Raw genomic sequence first — 22259 nt, forward strand, 5'->3', positions numbered from 1 at the left:
CCTAAGTTGCCGTCCGACGCTGAGCTAATACACATGATCGTTGGAAGTGAACGAATGTTTTGAGCTCCTGCTAGATGGCGCTCTAAGGAATAAGATAGAAGGTGCACAAGTCACTGGCTTGGGCTCTCCTTCCTATGATGAACATCTGGGAACGGTAGGAGCCTCCTCGCACCTGCCCTGACTTCCTCTGACGCCATGCAAACCCTGGGACCAGGCACCTGAACTGCCATCCCCGCCTTCCGTAGGAGAAATCGAAGCCCTCAGTTTCTTTCAACCCCTTTTCAATCATCGCCAGACGGGACTCAGGCGGTTCTTTGACCCTTATTCTGTATATCATCAGCCTGCTCCACGTTGATCTCCCCTTTCCTTGAAAACCCACTTCTGTGTGTTCTCCTATCACGTCGCTTCTCTCTGTGTCTACCTACTCTCTAACGTGAACCAGGGGAAGCTAGAATCATCACAATGCCGACGGGAACGTCGAAGAAACGGCCAGCTACGGCATCGAACCTGGAACACGCAGTTGCCCCTGACAGACCATCTGTAAGCAATAGTAGAGCTCTATGTAGGATCACTTGGCTTCTGACACACCACGATAGATCCGGGACAATGGCGCCGCTGCGACTAATACCATTCCCGCAACCCAGATGGCTTTTGGCATGAGCCACATTGTCATCTATCAAGAACTCATGACCATGCGTCGTACTCTTGATGACATTTCTCGTCGCCAAGAGAAGAGCGACGAGACCAACAAAAACAGCGAGACGAGGCTACAGGAGCTGCAACCCATGCCCAAGCGACTGGATGATCTGGGAGCCGAACTGAACAATCACTATGCAGCAGCAGAGGAAAAGATCCGGAAGCAGGAGGAAGAGCTTAGAGCTTTTGCAGATAGGCTCTTCCAAAGCGATGAAGAGAGGGCGGCTTTGGACCGCAAGGTTGCACAACTCGTCGCTAAGCAGTCCTTGCAAGCGACGCAGGATGACCCGGATAACTGTAGGAAATCCAAACCCCAAAACACAGAGAACGAAGCTGACATGTATTAGTTCGGGCTGTTGTTAGAAAGAGGCCTCGAGCTGTCGACATTGAGGAGCCTGTCTCAGCACCACCCAAGCCTCAACAGCAACCGAAGCGACGCGTTGAATCGTTCCCCGAGAAATCCAAGTCTAGAGCCCCCAAGTCCAAACCGGCAAAGCCCAATGCTCCCAAGCGCATCCCAACGCAATTCGAGATCTTCCAGAGATACAAGCAAGGCAAAATGGATGAGTACTTTCGAACCTCTCACAGGAGGGGCAACGAGTTGAGGAAATTCATCAACGATTTTATTCAGGGCATTGAAGACGAAGGAATTTCCAATTCTGTGCAGGAAAACCTCCTGAAACGATTTTCTGGCTCAGTTCGGAAACTCAAGACCCGCAAGGGATCCCGATTCATTGCCATAGGGAATGAGCTCCGCTGGGAAGATATTAGCCAGGTTGTGGACGACCCGAAGCTACAGAATGATTTGGAGTGAGACGCAGGCTCAAAGTGCAGAACATTTGATATGTGGGTGAAGCATATTGATAGAATGGTTTTCGGCCAGCAGAAGGCTAGCAGAAGAGGACGCAATGTTTGATGAGAAAATAGCGATGATGGAACTCAACAGGCAGCGTGGCAACAGAGCTCATGTCCAGAGTTATCCTAGGTAGGAACTGGAAAAGACTTGCTTTCAGCCAACTACCTTACGTACTCTGTGACTCCGTACCAAGATGGATCTGAGTATTCGTTCAGACCGCAACGTCTCCAGTAAGGTGATGGAAGGTGAATGCGGTTGGTTCCATTGCCTAAAGGTGCAATCGGGTCTGTGCGCCACGCCGCCAGCGTTTATCACGCTAAAGCTTCCACCCACGACACGCGATCTGCAAGGCTGGTCTTGCTCAAGGTCAGCTACCTTCCAGGGTGCGGGTACCTTTCTACTGCGTAAGTACCGTGGCGTGGTACCTAAGGTATTACCCATGGATCTCAACTTCCGCTTCTAACTTTGCGCCTCCGGCCTTGAGGCACCCACCTTCGAATCTCTACCCAAGAATTCTATTGCATACGGATCTGCCAAGAGTCTCTCCAATTCGACCACTCCGGCGCACTTGATCCAACGAATCTTTGAACATTGTCTCCCGCGTTTTCAATCAAAAAGGGACCCCGTATGCGCTCCACTTAACCTCCCCGCGAAGATCGAGGCGCGCCTGCCTTTCCGATCTACACAAACGAAATCCTTCTCTCAACTCTGACTATAACCCCTGGATGCGACAAAAAGAACTCCTGCGAACACCCGTAATAATTTCGACGAGCGACCTTCAAAGATGCCAGACACCAGTGCACCGCCGCCGCCACGGCCGAAGCTGAAGCTCAGCGTGAATTCGCGACAGACATCATTCAGCGAACAGAACGGCGCGACACCTACAGCTTCGACACCTTCTGGGATGAAGATCAAACTCAAATCATCACAACCGCCAACGCCGGCTGGGCCGGCAGCACCAACACCTATCAAGACAAAAGCTGGGCGTCAATCGAAGCCCACGAGCAAGCTCATCGAGTCGAAGAAGAGGGAACAAGACGAAGATGACGACGGCGCAAACCAACCATCTTCGAAAAAGATCAAGCTTCTCAAGACGCCAAACGTATCGACACCTAGATCGGGTCACATCGTTGTCAAGTCGAAAGGCAAACCACCAGTACATCCCCCTGGTGATGGCTACGACTCGGAAGCCAGCGACCAAGAGAAGGACCCCACAATCGAGGAGCACTTCATTTTGCGCATGATGCCAGGAGAGCATTGCGAATACGTCAGGAAGTGCGTCGAAGAAGGCAAGGTCGGCCTTCCTCGAAAAGATGGTGGCGCGGATATCATGATGAAGTTTTTCGACGACGAAAGCCGGCGTGCGGTCGTTGTCGTCAAAAACCAACCGTACGCAGCGGTCATGGTTGAGCTACCAACGATCACGGAAGGAATGAAGTCCTGGGACCGGAAGACGCTCATGAAGTCTGCCGACATCTGCCATATGCTTCTCGTCTTCCAGCCCGTAAAGAGTGACGAAGAGGCAAAGAAGGCACCATTACCCGCGATGATTCAGCCAGGCTTCAAGTGGCCGCACGGTCTGACGCCCCCGATGCACGACGCAACGAATCAAAGATTCGCAAAGATTATTAGTCGCTCTGAGATCGAATTGAAGGAGAACGAGGTTAAGAAACTCTTGCAGGCGGATGCCGCCGCTATGTCCTCCAAATATGAGTTCATCGACGACAGAAAGATGCAGTCTGGCGACGAGTACTCCGACGACGAACAGGACGCCGATGGCGAGGCAGATGACAGCGGCTACTTCCCCTCTGAGGGCTATGCCAACGGCGAACTATTTGACGACGATGACCATGATTTGGAGGCCGAGCTCGAGGCTGCTTTCGAAGAGGAGTTGAACCAGGCCACGACGGAGGTTGGCACGCCAGCAACACAAGTTGAGGGAGCCACGCCAATGACTATGAACGCCGGCACACCAGCAGCCAACACACGTGATGGGGATGAGTCTGTCGCTAGTGAAGAGGACGAAGATGACGACGACGACGACGATGACGATGATGACGACGAGGACAAGCCGCCTCAGGACGAAATCAAGGCCGTCAGAGAAGATATCGTCAATCTCAAGGCGGAAATTGCAAAGAAGGAGCAGGAGAAGGCTCTCCAACAAAACAAGATTCTGCGGAAACGTGTGGAGGACAGGTTGAAGCAGCTGAGGGCGGAATTGGCGCTCAAGCAAACGTCTATCAACGAAGAAGAGGAGGACGACGATTAAGGCAGGAATGCTTTAAGCGTTCAAATAGGATTGCAAACGGAAGGGCAAGAATATCCACTTCAAAGCAATTTTCTACGGCCATGTATAGTTATCATGCCTACAAGCTTTTAATATTGGAAAGCAGAGCCCGCAGCGCTCTAACAACTTCGTTCTTCTTATTCGTCCAGCTGATATTTTGGTGATGATATAAAAAGCCGGCCATGACGACCGTAAATATTGTACAGGAGCTCCCTTTCTTGAGAGCTCTCTATGATACACACTCCAGACCCCTTGCTGCCACACATGCAGCAACCATACAAGATGCAATAAGCCCAATAAAGGTGCCACCACGAATCCCCCCGCTTACATGGACTTGAGGTAGTTGGACTCCTTGATCTTGGCCTTGCGGTCCTTGCGCATCGCCTTGCGCAGCTCGTCTCTCTTGGTCGCCGCCTCGAGGTTGTGCTCGACGTCGCCACCCTTCTCTCCGGGCAAGTTGATGGACTGCTGCGGCAGCGGAACCTTTGGCGCGAGGGCCTCGAGGTCGCCAGAGGCCAGGACCTTGGCCTCGAGGGCCTTTTGTTTCTTAGCGGCGGCCTTGCGCTGCTTCTTGGACTTGGCTGCGAGTTTTGTATGTTAGATGTTGTACTCATCAAAGTTTTTTTTGGGCCAGGGAAAGTTGGGAGGGAAAGGGAAACGTACAAAACATCTCGGCGGCGAGGTCATCCGTAGACTCTACAGCCTCACTCTTGGACTCGAGGACCGTCCACAGCCAGTCGGGGTACGCCTCATCGGGTAGAGCGACGGGGTCCGTCTTGTTCTTGAAGTAGTTGAGGCCGTTGAGGACGGTGCCGGGCGGGCAGGAGGAGATGGGCGCCGCGGCATCGGGGACATCTGCGGTGGCCGAGGAGAGCTTCGGGGGCGCGTCCTTGGCGTCGGTGGCGGCGGGAGCAGCAGGCGCTTCTGCTGCGTTTCTTGAGGGCGCGGAGAGGGAGAAGGGTCTGACGAGGATGGACGAGGCGCGAGGAGCCTGGAGACGGGGTAGGACCGAGGCGCCGCGGCGCATGCATGTTCTGCAAATCATGGCTTCTGTATCTGGGGCTTTATCGAGCGCGGTCGATTTGTGTCTCCGGTGCTGGATATCTCTGTGGGTTGTTCGTCGACGAGGATCACCTTGAGCTTTTGGTGGTGTTGGAGGATGCGTGAGCTTGGAGCTCGGGGGTGGAAAAATTCTGGGGCGGGCGGGACGCGCCTGTTGCGCAACTTGGCATGAGAGGTTCTGGGTACTGCGCTTTACCAGACCCTCAACCTCACTTACCACCTCTCATTAGGGTCAATTGATGAACAAAATATGATAATTAGAATTCTCTGTTAGCTGGCAGCGAGAAAATTTTCAAAGCTGACTGATTCAAGAGTCATTGGGCGACCAAAGGTTGAAAAACGGATAGATGCATAACCCCAGAAGCCTTGTTTGATTCATTTGTACATATCGTGAGGGATATCGCCCATCACGCGCCGGCCAGTCGACATGGTACCGTCACAGCCTCGTCTCTACGTTCCTCATTTCTAAATCCTGAAAGAGGTTTTCTCGAGAGCGCCGCACCTTGCTCCACAATAGTCCCTTCTACTCCATCCCATCATACAGCCCATCTATTGCTTGCTGATGTAGTTCTGCTGCTCAAACAATGTACCCTTGACCTTCTTCTCCTTCAACAGTTGCAAGTACTTTTCTGTATACTGAATCAGTGTCTTCTCTTCCCCCGGACTCCTGGCCAAATATGCCCTCTTTGCCTCTCGAAAAGGCCTACTAACCTCTAAGGTGACCGCAGTTCTCCAGGTGGTTCACGCCCTCCTTCTTATAGCACTTGCCCAATTCCTCGCCAACAAGGCGCAGCATCATGGCGCCGACCCATTGTTCACGGATGATGGCGTCCTGTGCCTGCTTGAATGCCTTGGTGTCGTCGTAGTCGACGCCGTCGAAGGTTGGGGGCACCTTGGGCTTTTGTGCCAGGAACATCGCGGACTCGGGGGTCGGCATCGTGACTGAGTTGTGTATTCAAAAGTCGTCTTCGTGAGGAAGGGTTGAAGTTCGAATTGGGCCGGGAAGTCGGAGGTCGCGGACGGAGTGAGGTCAAGCTTCGTGGATTCGTGATGGTCGACTTCGGGACCGCTGGCTGTCGGGATTGGAGGAACCTGGCAGCTAGAGAGGTCAGCCAGATTCCGGCGGCCTTAATTCGCAGGCTCAGTCGCGCCCCCATTGCTCACGGACCATGGCCGTCGTTCCTGCTTTCCCCCAGAGCGACTCGGCTACGGCTCTTCGGTACGTACCCAGCAGGACCCGCAACCTTGCAGCCCCTCGCACACCGCCCGCGTCGGTCGAGGGAGAAGCCCCGCTGAAAAGTTGGCAAATCGCAAAAAAAATCTCTGTCGCAAGACCCTTCGCCCCAACCACCGAGACCCTGGCCTTAAAAGTCAAGCTCCCACCCCCAAGCTTCTATCAACTTTTCTCTTGCGCAACCTCTCTGGAAAAAAGTCTTTCTCTTGCCTATTTCCAAATCCCACTCTCTTGTTTTTGATACCCCTTCCGTTTACCCTTTCAATACCATCACAATGGGCAAGACCAAGTCATCCACCAAGGCCACCAAGGCCGCTGACCCTCTCACCAAGGTGAAGGGCGCTGGCGTCACCAAGGCTTCTGAGAGCCCCAAGGCCAAGTCCAAGGCCATCGCCAAGGAGGTCGAGAAGAAGGCTTCCAAGAAGTCCAAGAAGGTCGTCGAGCCTGAGTCTGAGTCTTCCGAGAGCGAGTCCTCCGACTCTTCTGAGTCCGAGGCTGAGGCTTCCAGCGATGACTCTTCCTCCGAGTCTGAGGAGGAGAAGCCCGCCAAGAAGGCTGCCCCCAAGGCTGCTGCCGCCAAGAAGGCCGAGTCTTCTGACTCTTCGGACTCTGACTCCGACTCCTCCGAGTCCGAGGCTGAGGCTGCCCCCAAGACCAACGGTGCCGCCAAGAAGGCGGAGTCTTCTGACAGCGAGTCTGACTCCGACTCCGAGTCTGAGGAGGAGGAGAAGACCGAGAAGAAGGTTGAGAAGAAGGCTGAGGCCGTGAGTTGAACTACCGTCTTGAGGACCATGACAATTTCTAACAAATTATTCACAGAGCTCCGACTCTTCCGACTCCGACTCTTCCGACTCTGACTCCGATGAGGAGGAGACCTCCGACTCTAAGGAAGCATCCGAGACTGAGACCAAGGCTGAGGAGCCCTCCAAGAAGCGCAAGGCCCTTGACGACCCCGTCATCCCCGGCAAGAAGGCCCGCACTGATGTCTCTGACAAGAGCTCTACCCTCTTCGTCGGCTCCCTTGCCTGGGCTGTCGATGACAACTCCCTGTACGCCGCCTTCGAGGAGTTCGCTGACCTCACCGGCGCTCGCGTCGTCACCGACAAGAACACTGGCCGTAGCCGTGGTTTCGGTTACGTCGACTTCTCCACCCCCGAGGCTGCTGCCGCCGCCCTCGAAGCCGCCCAGGGCCGTGAGCTCTCTGGCCGTGCCATGAACATTGACTTCTCTGGCCAGAAGCCCCAGGGTGAGGGTAACCCCGCCGCCCGCGCTTTCGACCGCGCCCAGAAGCACGGCGACCAGGTCTCCCCCGAGAGCGACACCCTCTTCGTCGGCAACCTTCCCTTCGACGTTGACCAGGACTCCGTCCGCGCTTTCTTCGCTGAGGCTGCTGAGGTCACCAGCGTCCGTCTGCCCACTGACCCGTGAGTATCTTCGACAATTTCTGCCAACTTGATTAATGCTAATGCCTTTGTAGTGAGTCGGGTAACCTCAAGGGATTCGGATACGTCTCCTTCGGCTCCATCGAGGATGCCAAGACTGCCTTCACTCAGCTGAACGGTGGCTACGTTGGTGAGGGCCGCGGCGCTCGCGCTGTCCGTCTGGACTACGCCGGCCAGAAGCCCCAGCGTGAGGGTGGTGGCCGCGGTGGATTCGGTGGCGGCCGTGGTGGCGGCCGTGGACGTGGCGGCTTCGGAGGCCGTGGCGGTGGTGACCGCGGTGGACGTGGTGGTCGTGGCGGCCGTGGTGGTTTCTCCTCCACCAACCGTGGCGGTTTCGGTGACTTCAAGGGCTCCAAGGTCACCTTCTAAACGGCGATGTATGCCGCACATTGATGATTAATCAGAGGGCATTTCGCGGGCATTCCTGTGGGCTACTGTGGGCTGTCGGTTCGACACAAGTTTCTTCCCTCTTTTGGGATTGTGGGCTTTGAGAGCAGCTCCTTGGGAGACAAGATGGACCTGAGGGCTTTTCATTTGGACCGTGGGCTTGTGGCAAGTCTCTCTTTCTACGGAAGAAGACGGCGCGGGATCTGTACGCTATTGTGGGTTGACCAAGAGGGCATTCGTTGCACCGCAACATCTTCACAGTGGGCAGACGGCTTATTATCATGAAACTGGGGAAGATCCTTCCCGATGTCTGCCAGCGCGGTAGACCTCGATGGAGGGGACTCGATGATTCTAGATGACGACGGCTTCTGTGGGCTCTGGGGGTTGCTTTCGACGGCTTCGGCTGTTGATGTGGCTAGTCAGGCGTTTTTCTTCCCTTTCGGTTACTCTTGAACTTGGAACGATACCATGCAATGCGATGCAGGATGTGGAGTAAGTATACTTCTCCCCGTGAATGTCATTTCAAAAAAGGCATATATTGCCAGGTGGACTCGGCGTTTAGGAACGGCTCCAATTGTAATAAAAGTTTTGATACATTCCCCCGATGAATACATATTTGCCCTCCTTCAACTTTGCACATTTGTCTACCTCGTGATGTTTGATGTCGCCTGCGACCTTATCTGAGATCGTCGGGTTGTTAAACGGGAATGTGGTTCCATGTCTCTCATTGGGCCCGAACTGCCCGATTTCGGTCTTATACGACGGTAGCCTCGTGGCCAGCTTAAAATGTGCAACTCTGCGTCATTGGGCGGCACGAGGTGCGTACTCAGCCCCGTGATGACGGGTAAAGTTGTGTCTTTACCTAAAACCTCCCATCCGACTAGAACACCCGTCTTTTGGTCACTCCCGCCCTTCTCAGCCAACAAACGTCACGGGAGAACACCTGTTCGCCAGCAAATTGCTGTAAAACCTGCTCAGTCGTTTGACCTAGCTAGGTAGGCCCCCTTCAAAGAACCTCCGAGGCGCCAAACGGAGGCTATTCTGTTGGGAAACGGTGGAGCGAAAAGATGGTCAAGGAGGGGGGGCAGTCCAGTGCTACCTACGACAGCACGTCAGTGGAATCTGGCATGACTTAGGGGACGATTATAAGACGAGAATCACGGCGTGTCTTGGGATCGTCCTTGTCGCGGGATGCATGTCGCGGCGTCGACAGACCACTAACAGCACCGGACGGCAACCCTCTCCGCATTTCCCATGTTGCCGTCCAGAGGTAGACCACGCAATAGGCGACCCAAACTTGGAGAGCCGGTGTCGGTGTCACGGTGTTAAGTGGTCGAGGGACTCGTGGTGGGCGCAGCTCGCGCTTCCCGCTGCAAAACGCCGTGAATCTTGACCCCACTTGACCCCCTGCAGCGCCTGCACTTGGCGGCCCGGACGGTGTGTAGTGTAAGTGCCAAAGTGGGATGTTCTGAGGCGGGACGTGGACGTGGATGCGTCCATTCAGTACAGAGTACGGAGCAGTGTATGGCTGTCTCTCCTCCCCCCCTGACCGTAACGATAGCGTCATCCATATCAAGGACATTCCCTCGTTCAAGGAAAAGTCGTACTGTGCTTATCGCGCTGTTTGCAGCTAGCAAACGCCCGTCTGATAAGGCGAAGGTGATGGCACCTGACACGGTACGGTGACCGGAACCTCCAAGCGCCGGCTCGAAGGAGCAGGTATCTGCCCCGCGACTAACTGCTGTAGATATACATCCAGTGACATTCCAGATCATCTCCTAGCGTCCGTTATCCCACCTGCCGTATTGCACGCTCAAGGTGGACACAGAGACAGAGAGGCCCCTCCCCTCCGTCCAGGTTCCCCGACTTTTACGTGCTGCACAAAGGCCCAGCCAGCCATCCACCAGCCGGGCCTCAACACCATCTCACCGACCCTGCGTGCCTGGTGAGCCGGCTATAGTCGAAGCGGTCTGCTGCAACCCTTCCTTTCTTACCTACTTTTTTGTTTTCCCCTTCTTACTTCAACTCCTTTTCTCGTCGTGAACCAGCACGTTTTTCGAACCACTTTCAACGTCGAGCGAACAGACAACTCGGACCCCTTGCTACGGAGATCTCACGAGCGTATCTTATCTCCAAAACGCGGGGTTTGGGACGGAGGACGCACCCCCCACACACGTCCAACCACCTCCCTCGACGACCACGACGACAACGACGTCTGACGATTACGAACGACCTTTCTCTAAATCTCTGGCTACTCTTTTCGAAATTCAACGGCGTCAAAAATAAATATAAACCTCAAAATGGATGGACAGCAGCGCGACGACCGCGCAGGACACAACTTCCAGAACAACAGAATGTCGGCGAACGGACCACAACCCGCCGCGGGCCCTCGCAGACGGAATGACGGTCAGTCACTAGATAACAGCCACTCAGCTGGCCAGGCCGATGGCATGCTGACATTTTCCTCTTAGATTCGTGGGTAGAGGTCTCGTCGCAACCTTCTTCGTCGTCTCTTTCTTCCATCGGCGACGAGATCGTTACCACCGGTCTCCGAGTCGGTGGGTCTATGGCCGCCCGCCGACGTCGCTTACATCACCAAAATCAACCTGTGCCACGATCTTTCCACGTCGACCAGACGGCTATCCACGCGGGTACAAGTAGCCAGGAGGAGTACGAGGAGAGTGAAAGCGAGGAGGACCGATGCCTGACGAGCTCGACCGAGAACGTTCGGCCTCCGGTGCGGGCGTCGTTCCAACAACAGCCATCGGCGCAGGAGGACTCGGAGGACTCTGACGACAGCGACGAGATTGCTACCGCACTGGGCCGCGTTTCCGATGATCCTGTCTTCAGACCTCAGCCAAACGCATTTTCTCATCCGCCCTCGGGCTTGGATAGGAGGCACTCGGCCAGCTCGGCGATCCACCAGCATCCGCACAGCGGTGTAAGGCCCGCATTATCCCAACGATCTCAAACTAGAGTCAGCCGGGGCCCGCCAAACTTCATGTCCCCCGCATATCAAGCCGATAATGACGCGGCTCTCCGTGCTTCTCTCACGACTCTTTTGTCGTGCGCCGCTGCCGCCCGTGGTCTGCCCAAGTATAAGGATACTACTGAGCGACAAGGCGCTCCACCCGCGCATGCTGGGGTCGGACCTAGCTCTCAACCTGTTGAGTTACGGCTGATGCCCGAATCTGAGCTCATGGCTGAAAGACCTACCCAGCCTCAGACCGCCTCACCTTCCAAGTCTCCGGCTGCCCGTCCGTCACGGACGGCGGTGTCTTCTGCCCCTTCATCACCCAAGAGCGACGGTGTCGATAAGCACAAGCGAACCTCTTCCTCGCAGATACGCTCATCGCGTGCGACTAAGAAGAAGAAGGTCGTGGCCAACGAGGATGCCCTCATTAGCCCGACGTTGCTGACATGGGTTGTCAGTGCTGGCGTGGTGGTGTTGGTGTCTGTGGTAGGATTTGGCGCGGGCTACGTGATCGGTCGTGAAGTAGGACGGCAGGAAGCTCTGTCAGCAGGAGTAGGCGTCAACGCCTCGGCAGTCGCAGATTCATCTTCGTGCGGACGGGAGGTGATTAGATCGTCCGGCGGCGGTCTTCGTCGCCTGAGGTGGGGTGCAGGGGTTGGTCGAAGCGTCGTCGCCTGAGATTTTTGAATCAGCGTCGATCGTCGAACATGTCGTCTGAATCATGAAGCGTCGGATGCTATTTACGTACGGGCGGATCCGGGGTACTGGACCTTTTGGGGCTTCCAAGCCTTTTTCTTCATACACCTCTTGTCGGCTTTCTTCTCTTTTCGTCACGAACGGGTATGAGCGCGGACATTGACGAATATAGACGACTGCAAGTTTTTCTCATCTTTTCATGGATACCTCTTCTTCCTAAACGGGGGAAAGAAACGCGGAATATGCCTGGCAAACGAAAACGGGGGTTCAAACCGGGGTGGCTTACGTGGAGCGGGGACATTATCAATCTTTCTTTTCTGAGTCTTTCGTTCTTGAACTTTCATCTGAAATGATCAACGATCTATGATCTGGGGTGTAGGAGTGGAAGTGGATGAGACCAGCCAAGGATCTGGGCCGGCATGGCGTGAAAGCTTCTCTTTCTTGTCTAGGTCCAGTTCAGGGGGAGGGGGTTCGCGTACAAGTTCCTTTTTTTTTTCTTTTTCGATTTGCTCGAAGCATCAGGGCGGGGAGTTGTTCAAAGGTGTGAGATTATCGATCGTAACCTCAACGCGGGGCTATTGACCCCATGGGTCAAAGTGATTTTTCTTCGTTTTCTGCAAGCAATCGGCCGGCGGACACATTTGAAACCCTCATTTAGGGGACACCAACGGGGCTCTTTCTCTTCTCCTCTCCCAAACACACACCCTACAAGAGGTAGCTTTAATCAATCAACGGGGCACGGTTCACATGAAGATTCCTCGTCTCCCGGGGACGCCGCTTTCCGTATATTGTGCATGTGATAAGATGTTGTCTTGACTGGGCAGTGAGTTTCCCCCGGACCCCGAGGAGTTCGTATGATGCCTGTTTTGGGACGTTTGGAAGCCTGAGCCTTATTCGTAACTCGACCTCTTTGGGAGTGTCTACTGGGGTTTCTACGGATAGTCTTTCTCTCTTCTCTCTCTTCTCTCTCTTCAACTTCAAGTCTTTTTTTTTTTTTTTGGAGTTCACGCCGAAGCAAGTTTCGGTTACAGATGCTGACACTTGGCTCAACCGGTCAACTTTACGCGGGCCGGGCTTTCTCGTCTCAACTTTTTCGGTCTCTTGTCGCGAGTCTGTCGAACAAGTCAAGAGCCGAACGAAAGACCTGATTCCTGATTACCAATTGTGTCAACGAGGCTGTGTTGCGTTTGTGTAATTAGGTGAGCTCCCTCGTCTGAAGCGTAAAGAAAGGATGGGCTTACTCCCTGAGTTGGAAAGTTGAACCGAATTACTTCGATTGACGTGCCCTGTTTGTGACGCATGCCAGGTTCAACCGGACAACATGAGGGGCTATCATTATCAATCTGTTGGAATGTAGGATCGTGATCGTGCTGGGCTGAATGTTCTTCCCATCGGGCATATACGGAGGTGACTAGCATTCAGGGATTGAGGTAGATGAAGACCGCCTCGAAGACGGACGGACGTGACTAATACACAACGATGGATCCACTTCCGCACTTGTTTTACCCATTTCGTCAAGATAGAGCGGTTGATAATCAATAATATACCAGCAACGATTAGGTTTAAAATCTTCCCGGATGTCGTAAGTAATCTGATTACTACCAATGTCTAACAGAAAGACCGAGTATTTCGCTAGCGTGATGGCTCTCTTGAATGACGTGATCCCTTGATCTTTTTTTCCCTCTCCAGATCGCTGCGAGTGCTTGCTTGCATGCCAAGCCCGTTTGCCCCTCAAAGTCCCTGACGGCCCTGTAAGAGAATATGTAGAAACCCCCCGTTCCGTCCGAAGGAGAGGACGTTGAGTGTAAGCATTCGACAAGCAACCATGGTTCTTGGTACCAAGAATACCAAGAAAACCAAGAGATTTCTCATGACGAGTACATCCGAGAGATCTAGATTCGTCTCAGTCGATCGTTTCGCCAAGGTAACGGGGCCAAGAAGTGCCGATACGACGCCGCCTTCAGGATGTGTTGCGAATGCTTGTCCCGATGTATAAGATTTTGCGGAGTCCGAATCCTCCAGAATATCCTCAATTGGCGACTAACAATAGCTCACCGGCAGAAGGCGTCGAAATAGAATCGTCTCCGTCTTCTGCGAAAAATCTCAGTCGGATGACTACCATGGAGCAACAAGGGGCGCGTTTCCACCAAGAACCATAGCAGTGCAGATCGTTTGATTCATGTAGATGGCCCAAGGTTGTCGGCCACTCTAGACCCAAACTTTGATAGAGCTTGATGCTGATCAGGCTGCAGAATAATCCGTATCTAGTCCGACCCCCTTATAGGGCGCTGAGATCAAGAGGAACACTGCTACCTCTGCCGGCTCTGTATCGTCGGGGACCGCCTACAAAGTCCCTTGGCTTTGGCAACATAGCATCATCCTGAAACTTCCATCGAGGATCTTGTACGATGTATCGTTGACCCCCACCGCCGACATTGAGACTGCTCATCGTGTTCGTTCGAGTAGGGCTTGGACTCTTTGCACCATTGGGAGCCAGAGTGAAGGCGCTTGGATCTAGCATAGAAGATCGTAGACCAGAACCAGCACGGGCCCTCGTAGGGGGTGCTGCTGGCGGAGGAGGTGCAGAGGCGGGTGGCGAGGGAGCCGCCGATGGGGGAGGCGGTGGAGCAGCACTTGGAGATGCCTGTCCGGCTGCTCGTAAAGCGGCTTGCATTGCCAGCGGCGAAGGTCCGTTTGAGGCCGGTGGAGGAGGTGGAGGTGCTGGGGACCTCGACGGAGGCGATGGTGCTGGAGCTCTGGGAGCAGCAGCAGCAGGGGGTGGTGGCGGCGCCGGAGGGGGTGCGGACGGAAGTGCTGGAGCAGACGACGGAGGTGGTGGAGGGGGTGCTCCTGGAGCTGGCGACCCAGGTAATGGAGGTGGGTGGCTGGGCGTAGTCGAGGGCTTCCGGGATGCTGGCAGTGGCGGCGGCTTCTTGCCTATAGGAGGCGGAGGCCCTTTCATCGATGCTGAAGAGCCTGGCCGAGGTAGATCGCTGGGCGTCTTGCGCAAGTTGGCAATGGATGGTGGCAGGGCCGGTGCGGCGTTGGGAGGAGGTAAAGGCGGCCTTCCCGGCGGGGCCGGCGCCGCACCGCCAGGAGGTTTCGGTGCTCCGAATGTGGGTGGCTTCGGCGCAGAGGACGACCGCACATTGCTCTCGGGATCCGACAGATATGACGAGTCCATAGAAGCACCGGTATCAACGGCGCCACGAGTCTTCCGCAGCTTCGGCATACCTCCCGCAAAGAGTCCCCCTAGTTGTGGTGCTGCCTGTGTGGGTGGTGCAGGCGCGCTTTCTCGCCCGCTCTGGTCGCTATTGCTTCTAGCTCGATTTCCGGGCACCGGAGGAGCGAGGCCACCGGGAGGTTTAGGGGCACCACCAAAGCCTGGGACCGGAGGAGCACCTCCTAGAGGCGGTCCTCCGGAGGAAACGCCACCAGACGAACCCCCAACTACCGGCGCAGATCTATCGTTCGTAACGGCTTTCTTGAGAGCCTTGCCTTTCGTGATGTCGGAGAGGAGAGCGCCCTGTGACTCGTATCAGTATGATGCTGTGACAAAGCTTCCAAATCCACTTGTGGGCTCCAAAAACGTACTCTGCCTCCTGGTGGTGGTCTCGAAGGTAGATTGCCAGCTCCAGGAGGACCTCCTGGCGGCGGGGGAGGCGGAGGAGGGCCGCCCATCGCAGGCATCGGCGGCGGCGGGGGAGGTGGAGGGGGCATGGTGAAGTTTATTTCTGTGTCTTTTATGTGTTTGCGCTTTCAATATCGAGTAAATGATGGTTGTTGTGGTTGACTTTCGTCGATGGAGAGGTGGTTGATGGTGGTTAGGTCGTCGGCCGGAATTGGACGGAGGCTCATGCAAGTCGGGCTTGATAGGTTGGGAACAACGGCGAGAATGGGCGAGAGATGTTCAGATACAGTAGAATGGAGCGACAGGGTGCTGTTTCAAAGGCAGGAGGAGATTGAGGCTCTCGAGGGGTTCGATCAGCGTGTCCTCAAGGGTCGATGGGATGATGGTACTCTGGGGTCGCTTTTCAGCCGCGTGGTGTTTCGTCATCTTCGGGCAGTATCTTGGTCGTTCGCTCAAAGGCGCTGGCAGTGCAACCGTTGCAGTCCAAGTGGGCTGAGGCGCCTGCCTGGCCTGAGGTACTTCCGGCTGGTGGGCAGATGTCGCGGCGGCGTAAGTCTCTTCTGGCCCATCAGCCTCAAATGTCTCTCCACGTACCTGTGGCTAGGAAGTACGTAAGCATGCGATGTGGCGCATGGGAAGAATAGTGATCCTGGGTATGAGCACTCACGCCAGCCAAGAGAACTTGCGGAAAAAACCGGAATAGGCCCAAGAGACCAACTCATTGCTAAAGCTGTTAATTGTATCTAATGCAGAGCTACAATCAAGATCTACAGCTCTAACGTCTTGGAAGAAATGGTATTGAGAAACACGCAGCAGACGGTGTGAGTGAAGTGGCAGTGTAACAGTTCGCGCCAAAGAGGTGCGCGCAGGCTCTCAGAACACTCGGCATGCAACGCCGGTGGACGGCTGTGGCTGCTGCCGGCCACGTTTCTTCAGTGCACCTTCAAGTATTGGCTGGGCGCTGTACTCTCCTGTACTTGCCCCAAGACGACCCCGCCTAGGAGGGGCAACTACTAATCTCATTGGCGCGGCGCGTTGTCCCGAGCTGCGAGAGCCTCCCTGCCGCGTGAATGATCGCCTGTAAGGCTAGGGGGGCAGGTGCGGGTAATTAGACGACGTGCTATTGGGGGGTATGGGGCTCAAGGTGGAAATTTTGCAGGAGCTCCCAGCTTTCCCCGGAACCTCCGTCGCGTCCAGAGCTCCGAGAGTCCTTTCCCGTCCTCCAATTTTGCTTCATCCCACCGTCCCACGGTATCAGCGCCTCACATCACCCGGGATTCTTTGTCGGCCTTCTCTCCACGACCAGTACCAAGCCCCAAGACGGCCTCTCCCGGTTGCTTGTCTCCCACGGCTTCTGCCTCACCCGCCCGACGGCCCCCTTTTGCTTGATTCTCTTGGCTTGCCTCGCTACGAAACGGACTACCTCACCGACTGCTTCGCTGTTCACTCTACTGCTGCAGCCCAGAGAGGCCAATCTACGACTTCGCGCCCGCTCGCTCTTTGTTTGCTTCAGATCGTCCAATCCTCACTCACCGAAGACGCGTACGCTCGTTATCCTCCTCCTCCTCGACCCGACCTCGCGCACTATCCTCTCCGCTACGAAGATGATGCGGACCGCCTTCATCCGGCCAGCGGCTCGCCAGCCTCGCTTCGTTTGTCAATCATGCGTGGGCTTATCACGCGTCGGTCAACAGACTCGTCTCCAACATACCGCCAAGCCAAACGTCCCTTCGATCGTCCCTCTTCGATCTGCCAAGCTCTACGAGAATACCACATTGAGACGGGGTTTTGAGAAAAGTCGCCTGGCGAGCACGGTGTCTGCTTCGGCTTTGCAAAAGAATGGTCACGAGAGGCCCGCAACGGCCAGTCCGTCGTCCAAGGAACTCCCTGATCTGAGCAAGCTGGCGGCCGTGGTTCAGCAGAGCAGAAAGCACTTCCTCTCTACAGACGGGATTCCCACTCCACAGCTCGTCACTGCAGTCTTGAAAACGTGCCAAGGCGCCGCAAATGCAATTCAACCCTATCTATCCAGGTCGGAGAATCGTCCGGCCTCGACACTCACAGCATCGACCGCTTCCAATCTGTTATCCTTGGACTCGAACTCGACTGCAGCTAAATCTGGTAGCGCGTCGATCCCGTCAGTTTCTGTCAAGGATACAGTCGACACAATCTCCGAGTCAGCGTACGAAATTATCGCCCACCCCACCGTTTCCATTGGTCCCCAGGTCTTGGACTTATACGTAAACATCCAAGCTAGGCTTGGCAGGCCCGAGACACTTCCCCATGTTTTCGAATTGTATGCGTCAAAGCCCAAACCAAAGGCGGTCGAGGGTGCAATCTCCTATGTTCAGCAGAACCCAAATAGGGCAGACAAGGCAATCGAAGCAAGTGTGGCCGAAACAGCTCTGGGGGCCGCCATCGACGCCAAGAATTTGGACGCTGCGATTGGCATCGTTGAGGCCTGCTACGCAACACAAGCATTCTACCGCCAAAAGCTTCTGCGGAAGGCGCTTCTGCCCGTCTCGGCCGTGGCAGCGGCCCCCTTTGGAGTCTACACTCTTGCCTCCAATCTCTCGGCATTCCAGAACACAATGGAGCCCGTGACAGCCACAAAGTTCGCCTTCGCCGCCATCCTGGCTTATTTGGGGTTCACAGCGACAATTGGGATGGTTGCCAAAACCACTGTCAATGATCATATGCGACGAGTCACTTGGGCGCCCGGTATCCCGTTGCACCAGCGCTGGCTACGCGAAGAAGAACGGGCGGGCATGGACGACATCGCATGCGCCTGGGGTTACAGAGAGAAATGGCGACACGGTGAGGAGGGCGGTATTGAGTGGGACTCGCTAAAGGAGTATCTTGGTCTGAAGGGAATGATGCTTGACAGAGTTGAGCTGATGGAGGGAATGAGTTGAGGAACCACATGTTCGAGTTGAGGGTTCGTTGATGAGACGTGCGGGCACTGCGGGCACGCGGGGTGGCCTCCCACTGACGGCGTCGGAGTGGGCATTGGACGGGGTAATGGGGGGAAAGAATTGGATTGTTGGACAAGGGAAGCTCGTCTTTGGAGCTTAGGGAACCATGGAATATCTGTGCAACAGAGTTGCAAAGTCTGGACGTCGTTGCTAAGCCCCCCCTAGTCCGGAGAATAATGCGGCGGCCGACCAATCCAAATCCACATGCGCCGTCACCAAGGGCCCGCCTACAGATCGGCAATCTACGTCCTATCCCGCGCATCTTGCCAAGAGACTGCCCAGACATCGCCCAGACAGCATCGCCATCCACATGCGGATCAACACCAGCCATGTCGACGACGCTGTCACTATCGTCTTGTTTCAAGCACTATTCCTGGCCTCCCTCCTCTCTCGACTCAGCATCGGTGCATCATTGGTGACAAGATGAGTTTGAACTTGGCCTTGGATCCACATGTTGGTGTAAGACCCAGTGGAGCGAACGGCCTCTAGTTGACTGCAGAACTGCAGTAGTCCCCTGGGCAGTGACGAGCCATTCTGCCATCTCAATCTGAGCTAATCTCACATTTCTGCTTGACAAGCCATAGGAGCTTTGATCTATACCTCCACCGTACAGATTATCTCAGTATACACCCCTCGCCTCATAGTCCACACACTGCACGAACACACCGGGGTGCCCCTCGGCAGACTTAGCACCACGACGACCCCTGCCCGCCATCAGAGCCTGACTGAAAGCGCCTCCCTGTTCGCACACGCAAGCCTGGACAAGTCCGCACCGACTCATTATAACCCTGCAGATCGGTGACTTTACAAAACGAGCCTCTTTACCTATAAAGAAGCAGAGCCTCTTGCATCACCATCTGGCAAGTGTCAATTTCATCAACGCTCTGTCATCCGGAGCACCAGACGATTTTCAAAAGAAGACGTGAAAGCATCTTCTACAACACACAACAACCAGATCAACACGTATACAACAGTCACGATGTCAGCCAACGAAGAAGACTTTACACCTTTTGACCCGGTGCGGTGTGAGCACTATGCCAGATTCGCATCTCACTTGGATAGATGGCAGTTCGATGTCATGTACTGGCTTTTGTTCGTTTTCAATCTGTTCATCCTATTCCTGGCAGCATGGAATTACACACGGTGAGCTCCCCGGCAGAAACCGTTGCGTCTCACGGTCATCTCTCCTCAAACAGCCTCACTGACCAACTGTTCAGGACATTGGACGCTGTGAGCGAACTCCCCGAGACGGACGCAAAAAGGAAAAAAGCCATCAAGAATTGCATCTGGTTCAACCTTGGATGCGTTTGCGTCTCATTAGCGACGGTCATCATGGAGGTCTTCACCTTGATGGCATTGCAGTTCTGCGACGGCGAGGACCTCATGTCGCTGTACTGGTCGACTTTCACCATGATTCAGGTCGGATCTCTCATTGCAGTATGCGGAGTCATTCTGGCCCTTGTCCACCAGCTGAGACAACGCAAGAACCCGTGTGTAGCCTCCCTGCCATACTTGCAAGCCTCATCTTTTTGCTAACGTATCATTATAGTCCATGGGCTCTTGCTCTCGGCACACCCGTCTTGGTCATCGCGGGTTTGTTCCACTACTTCCACACATGCATGGTCCGAAGAGTCAAGAAGGCGTCAGCGAGAAAGAGGAAGATGAGCGACGCCGGAACACTTCCCATGAGCCAAGTGTACGTGCACCTTTCCACCCCGGGAAATTGGTTGCTACCCAACCTCCCCCCGCCAAGATGAAAACATGTACGCTAACACGAGATACAGGAACACTATTCAAGCCGAGTCTTCTGATGAAGACGATGGCATTCAGGGAGCTGAAATTATCGGGCTCACGATGGACGGCGGCCCAATCATTCACTTCAAGGACGCCGTGCCTTACAACTTGCCGAACAACAGCGAAATCATCGGGCGCTGCTCCAACGACAAGCCCATTGTTATCTGCCGTCGCGATGGCTTCCAGCTGATTTACAATGGCACGGACGAGAGAGCGCCTTCTCCTAACCCGGCAACTAAGAGCACGGGTTGAGGGCGAGGGGCGCCGGTTCCGTTGCATCCCGCAGCGGGCAGGCTCCACCCTTGCATTGGTGCGGCGAAGTCAAAAACAAAAGTCTAGATCCCGTCAGATCAGCCGCCTACAGCTACACCCCACGTCATAACACCAGGCACAAACGAGCAGCGTCCCTGCAGAACGGGTTGCCATTACCACTCTTACACCACACTCTTCCGCTTACACTACGGAAACGCATACCTGGACAACTATGACCAATAACGCCCGTTACCGCCTACAACCACGGCACAGCCCTTCTGAAGCCTTATTCTCCACTGGCCTGCGTTCTATCCATTTTGGCTTTATCCCTTTTCGGCCTCTTATCAGGGAGATCCCTGCCATATAAGGAGCGGCACGACGGCTGGTCTAGAGCTACGACTGTAGAGTCTATTGCTAGCTCCGACGGGCACATTGGCACACGTCCTCCCTTCCCGCGCTAGAGAGCAAAGCCACTGTCACCTGACTACCGGGCGGGCGCCGCCTTCACCGTCTTGGCCGTATTACCACTACGGACCAGCTCGTGGCAATAGCCAAGCGGAGCACGAGGCCGATCCTGACGCGGCAGTGGAAGGGCGTTTCCATCAACGGACGCCGGCCCTGCGGGGGTGACGGAGTCCGCTTCGTCGAGGGCTCCAGTGTTTTCTCTTTACCAAGCATGCGTTCTGCGATTTCCAACAATTTCCACCTTCATGTGGCGGCGGCGGCACTCGATCTCCCCTCCCTGCCTCTTTGTTCTCTTTTTTCTTCACAGATTCCCAATCTACATGTTTTCATGCCTGTTGTATCCACAGCACCGGCTTGGCGTTTTGGGTGATGCAGTTTATGGGGGGTGGTTGACTCGCTCGAGACTAGGTACGGATGGTGTGTGCTGCGCGCACCACCATCCGTGCTTCGTGTGCCTGCGTCCATTATCCCTGGCAAGTTTGGCTGTATGGGCAGCTGGGCTCGGAGTTGGAAAAGGTTTATCAATCTGTTTTTCTTTACAATTGCATCAGGCCGCAACAAGCCAAGACTTTTTTTTATTTCTCCATTTTTTTCAGTCATCGAAAATTCCCCACCCCCTGGCTTTCCTTTCGTTCTGACTGATTATCTGATATGTCGGTCGTGCCAGGGGTGTTGTCACTAGCGTCGGTATTAGTTTGCGGGTAGAGCTGCATCGGGACTCCGGGAACTGCCTTGGTGTGTGTGTTGTTCTCTCACATGCACACATACACTTGCGGTTTGCCGGAGGGGGGTACTCACGTCCCCTATTATCTTGGCTTTCGAGTTTGCCTTTCACAAAAGAGCTGTTGAGGAAACTCTCCGTAAGGGGCGGATGAAGCTAGCTAGCTTGGCCTTGGCTAGAGTACTAGGTAGATTGAGAAAATCAGATAAGCCAATTGAGCATTACACAAATCCCACACACGGACAACTATCCGTACATTGCAAGCGTGACAAGGCAAGCATTGGCACCAGCCACTAGGGGACTAAAGGTACACACCATCCACCGGCACTTGAGGAACCCGTCATGATGATCGCCAACTCTATCTTCCAGACTAAGTAAAGTGATGTCTCTGGTGATTGTTGGTGAGGCACCACCCCCATGCGCGCGCGACCAGAGTCGTTAGCAGCGTTTCCGACTGCTTGGCAAGACAGCATTTCGCGGCACATTCTAGTCTCTAGCCCTTACGCAGTAGACGCAGTAGAGGAGTTCAACGAAGGCGGCAGTGCAAAATAGCTTAAGGTAGTCGAGACAGAACAGCATGGACCCTTTTTTCTCGAAGAGGGAAGGAAGAAGGAAAGAATTTTTGACCGCCAAAAGACGCAATGGACAGCGGTTCGAATGCCAAGACATGTTCACGGCCTGCTAACAGAACATCGAGATATGGTCCACGGATCATCATCTTCCGTCATCCATCTCAACAAAAAAGAATGGACAATCTTTGACCGGTGGTGAACTTAACGCCGCAGGC

At 54.7% G+C, this 22259-nt stretch overlaps 9 protein-coding genes across 9 annotated transcripts; 6 read left to right on the forward strand and 3 right to left on the reverse strand.

The window, feature by feature from the left end:
• Positions 1-462: 462 nt before the first annotated feature.
• On the forward strand, positions 463-1510 carry BDZ83DRAFT_747128 (uncharacterized protein; the record flags this gene model as incomplete). Its single annotated transcript, XM_060513385.1, has 3 exons — positions 463-540; positions 597-993; positions 1044-1510. The coding sequence occupies 3 exons, from the start codon at positions 463-465 to the stop codon at positions 1508-1510; spliced, it is 942 nt and encodes a 313-aa protein (XP_060370864.1).
• An 826-nt stretch (positions 1511-2336) lies between these two features.
• On the forward strand, positions 2337-3821 carry BDZ83DRAFT_646703 (TAFII55 protein conserved region-domain-containing protein; the record flags this gene model as incomplete). Its single annotated transcript, XM_060509997.1, has 1 exon — positions 2337-3821. The coding sequence occupies one exon, from the start codon at positions 2337-2339 to the stop codon at positions 3819-3821; it is 1485 nt and encodes a 494-aa protein (XP_060370865.1).
• Positions 3822-3992: 171 nt separating this feature from the next.
• Positions 3993-5159, reverse strand: BDZ83DRAFT_336416 (mitochondrial ribosomal protein L37-domain-containing protein). The gene is made up of 2 exons (XM_060502451.1): positions 4503-5159; positions 3993-4420 (listed from the first exon to the last, which is right to left on the reverse strand). The coding sequence occupies exons 1-2, from the start codon at positions 4882-4884 to the stop codon at positions 4164-4166; spliced, it is 639 nt and encodes a 212-aa protein (XP_060370866.1). The 5' UTR covers positions 4885-5159; the 3' UTR covers positions 3993-4163.
• On the reverse strand, positions 5144-5982 carry BDZ83DRAFT_600727 (NADH-ubiquinone oxidoreductase 12 kDa subunit). Its single transcript, XM_060507052.1, has 2 exons — positions 5613-5982; positions 5144-5530 (listed from the first exon to the last, which is right to left on the reverse strand). The coding sequence occupies exons 1-2, from the start codon at positions 5836-5838 to the stop codon at positions 5451-5453; spliced, it is 306 nt and encodes a 101-aa protein (XP_060370867.1). The 5' UTR covers positions 5839-5982; the 3' UTR covers positions 5144-5450.
• A 428-nt stretch (positions 5983-6410) lies between these two features.
• On the forward strand, positions 6411-7946 carry BDZ83DRAFT_715470 (uncharacterized protein; the record flags this gene model as incomplete). Its single annotated transcript, XM_060511750.1, has 3 exons — positions 6411-6899; positions 6955-7559; positions 7613-7946. The coding sequence occupies 3 exons, from the start codon at positions 6411-6413 to the stop codon at positions 7944-7946; spliced, it is 1428 nt and encodes a 475-aa protein (XP_060370868.1).
• Positions 7947-9992: 2046 nt separating this feature from the next.
• Positions 9993-11807, forward strand: BDZ83DRAFT_336690 (uncharacterized protein). Its single transcript, XM_060502453.1, has 2 exons — positions 9993-10370; positions 10436-11807. The coding sequence occupies exons 1-2, from the start codon at positions 10265-10267 to the stop codon at positions 11614-11616; spliced, it is 1287 nt and encodes a 428-aa protein (XP_060370869.1). The 5' UTR covers positions 9993-10264; the 3' UTR covers positions 11617-11807.
• A 2105-nt stretch (positions 11808-13912) lies between these two features.
• On the reverse strand, positions 13913-15315 carry BDZ83DRAFT_646708 (uncharacterized protein; the record flags this gene model as incomplete). The annotated part of the gene is made up of 2 exons (XM_060509998.1): positions 13913-15160; positions 15229-15315. 2 exons carry the CDS (start codon positions 15313-15315, stop codon positions 13913-13915), a joined length of 1335 nt encoding a protein of 444 aa, XP_060370870.1.
• Positions 15316-16869: 1554 nt separating this feature from the next.
• BDZ83DRAFT_747135 (uncharacterized protein) lies at positions 16870-18667 on the forward strand (the record flags this gene model as incomplete). The annotated part of the gene is made up of 2 exons (XM_060513386.1): positions 16870-18119; positions 18406-18667. 2 exons carry the CDS (start codon positions 16870-16872, stop codon positions 18665-18667), a joined length of 1512 nt encoding a protein of 503 aa, XP_060370871.1.
• Positions 18668-19219: 552 nt separating this feature from the next.
• BDZ83DRAFT_646710 (uncharacterized protein) lies at positions 19220-20286 on the forward strand (the record flags this gene model as incomplete). The annotated part of the gene is made up of 4 exons (XM_060509999.1): positions 19220-19383; positions 19458-19730; positions 19790-19936; positions 20025-20286. 4 exons carry the CDS (start codon positions 19220-19222, stop codon positions 20284-20286), a joined length of 846 nt encoding a protein of 281 aa, XP_060370872.1.
• Between the last annotated feature and the right edge of the window lie 1973 nt (positions 20287-22259).

The sequence above is a fragment of the Colletotrichum acutatum genome (genome assembly GCF_030867785.1).
Source record: "Colletotrichum acutatum strain CBS 112980 chromosome Unknown BDZ83scaffold_5, whole genome shotgun sequence".
NCBI classification, from domain to species: domain Eukaryota; kingdom Fungi; phylum Ascomycota; class Sordariomycetes; order Glomerellales; family Glomerellaceae; genus Colletotrichum; species Colletotrichum acutatum.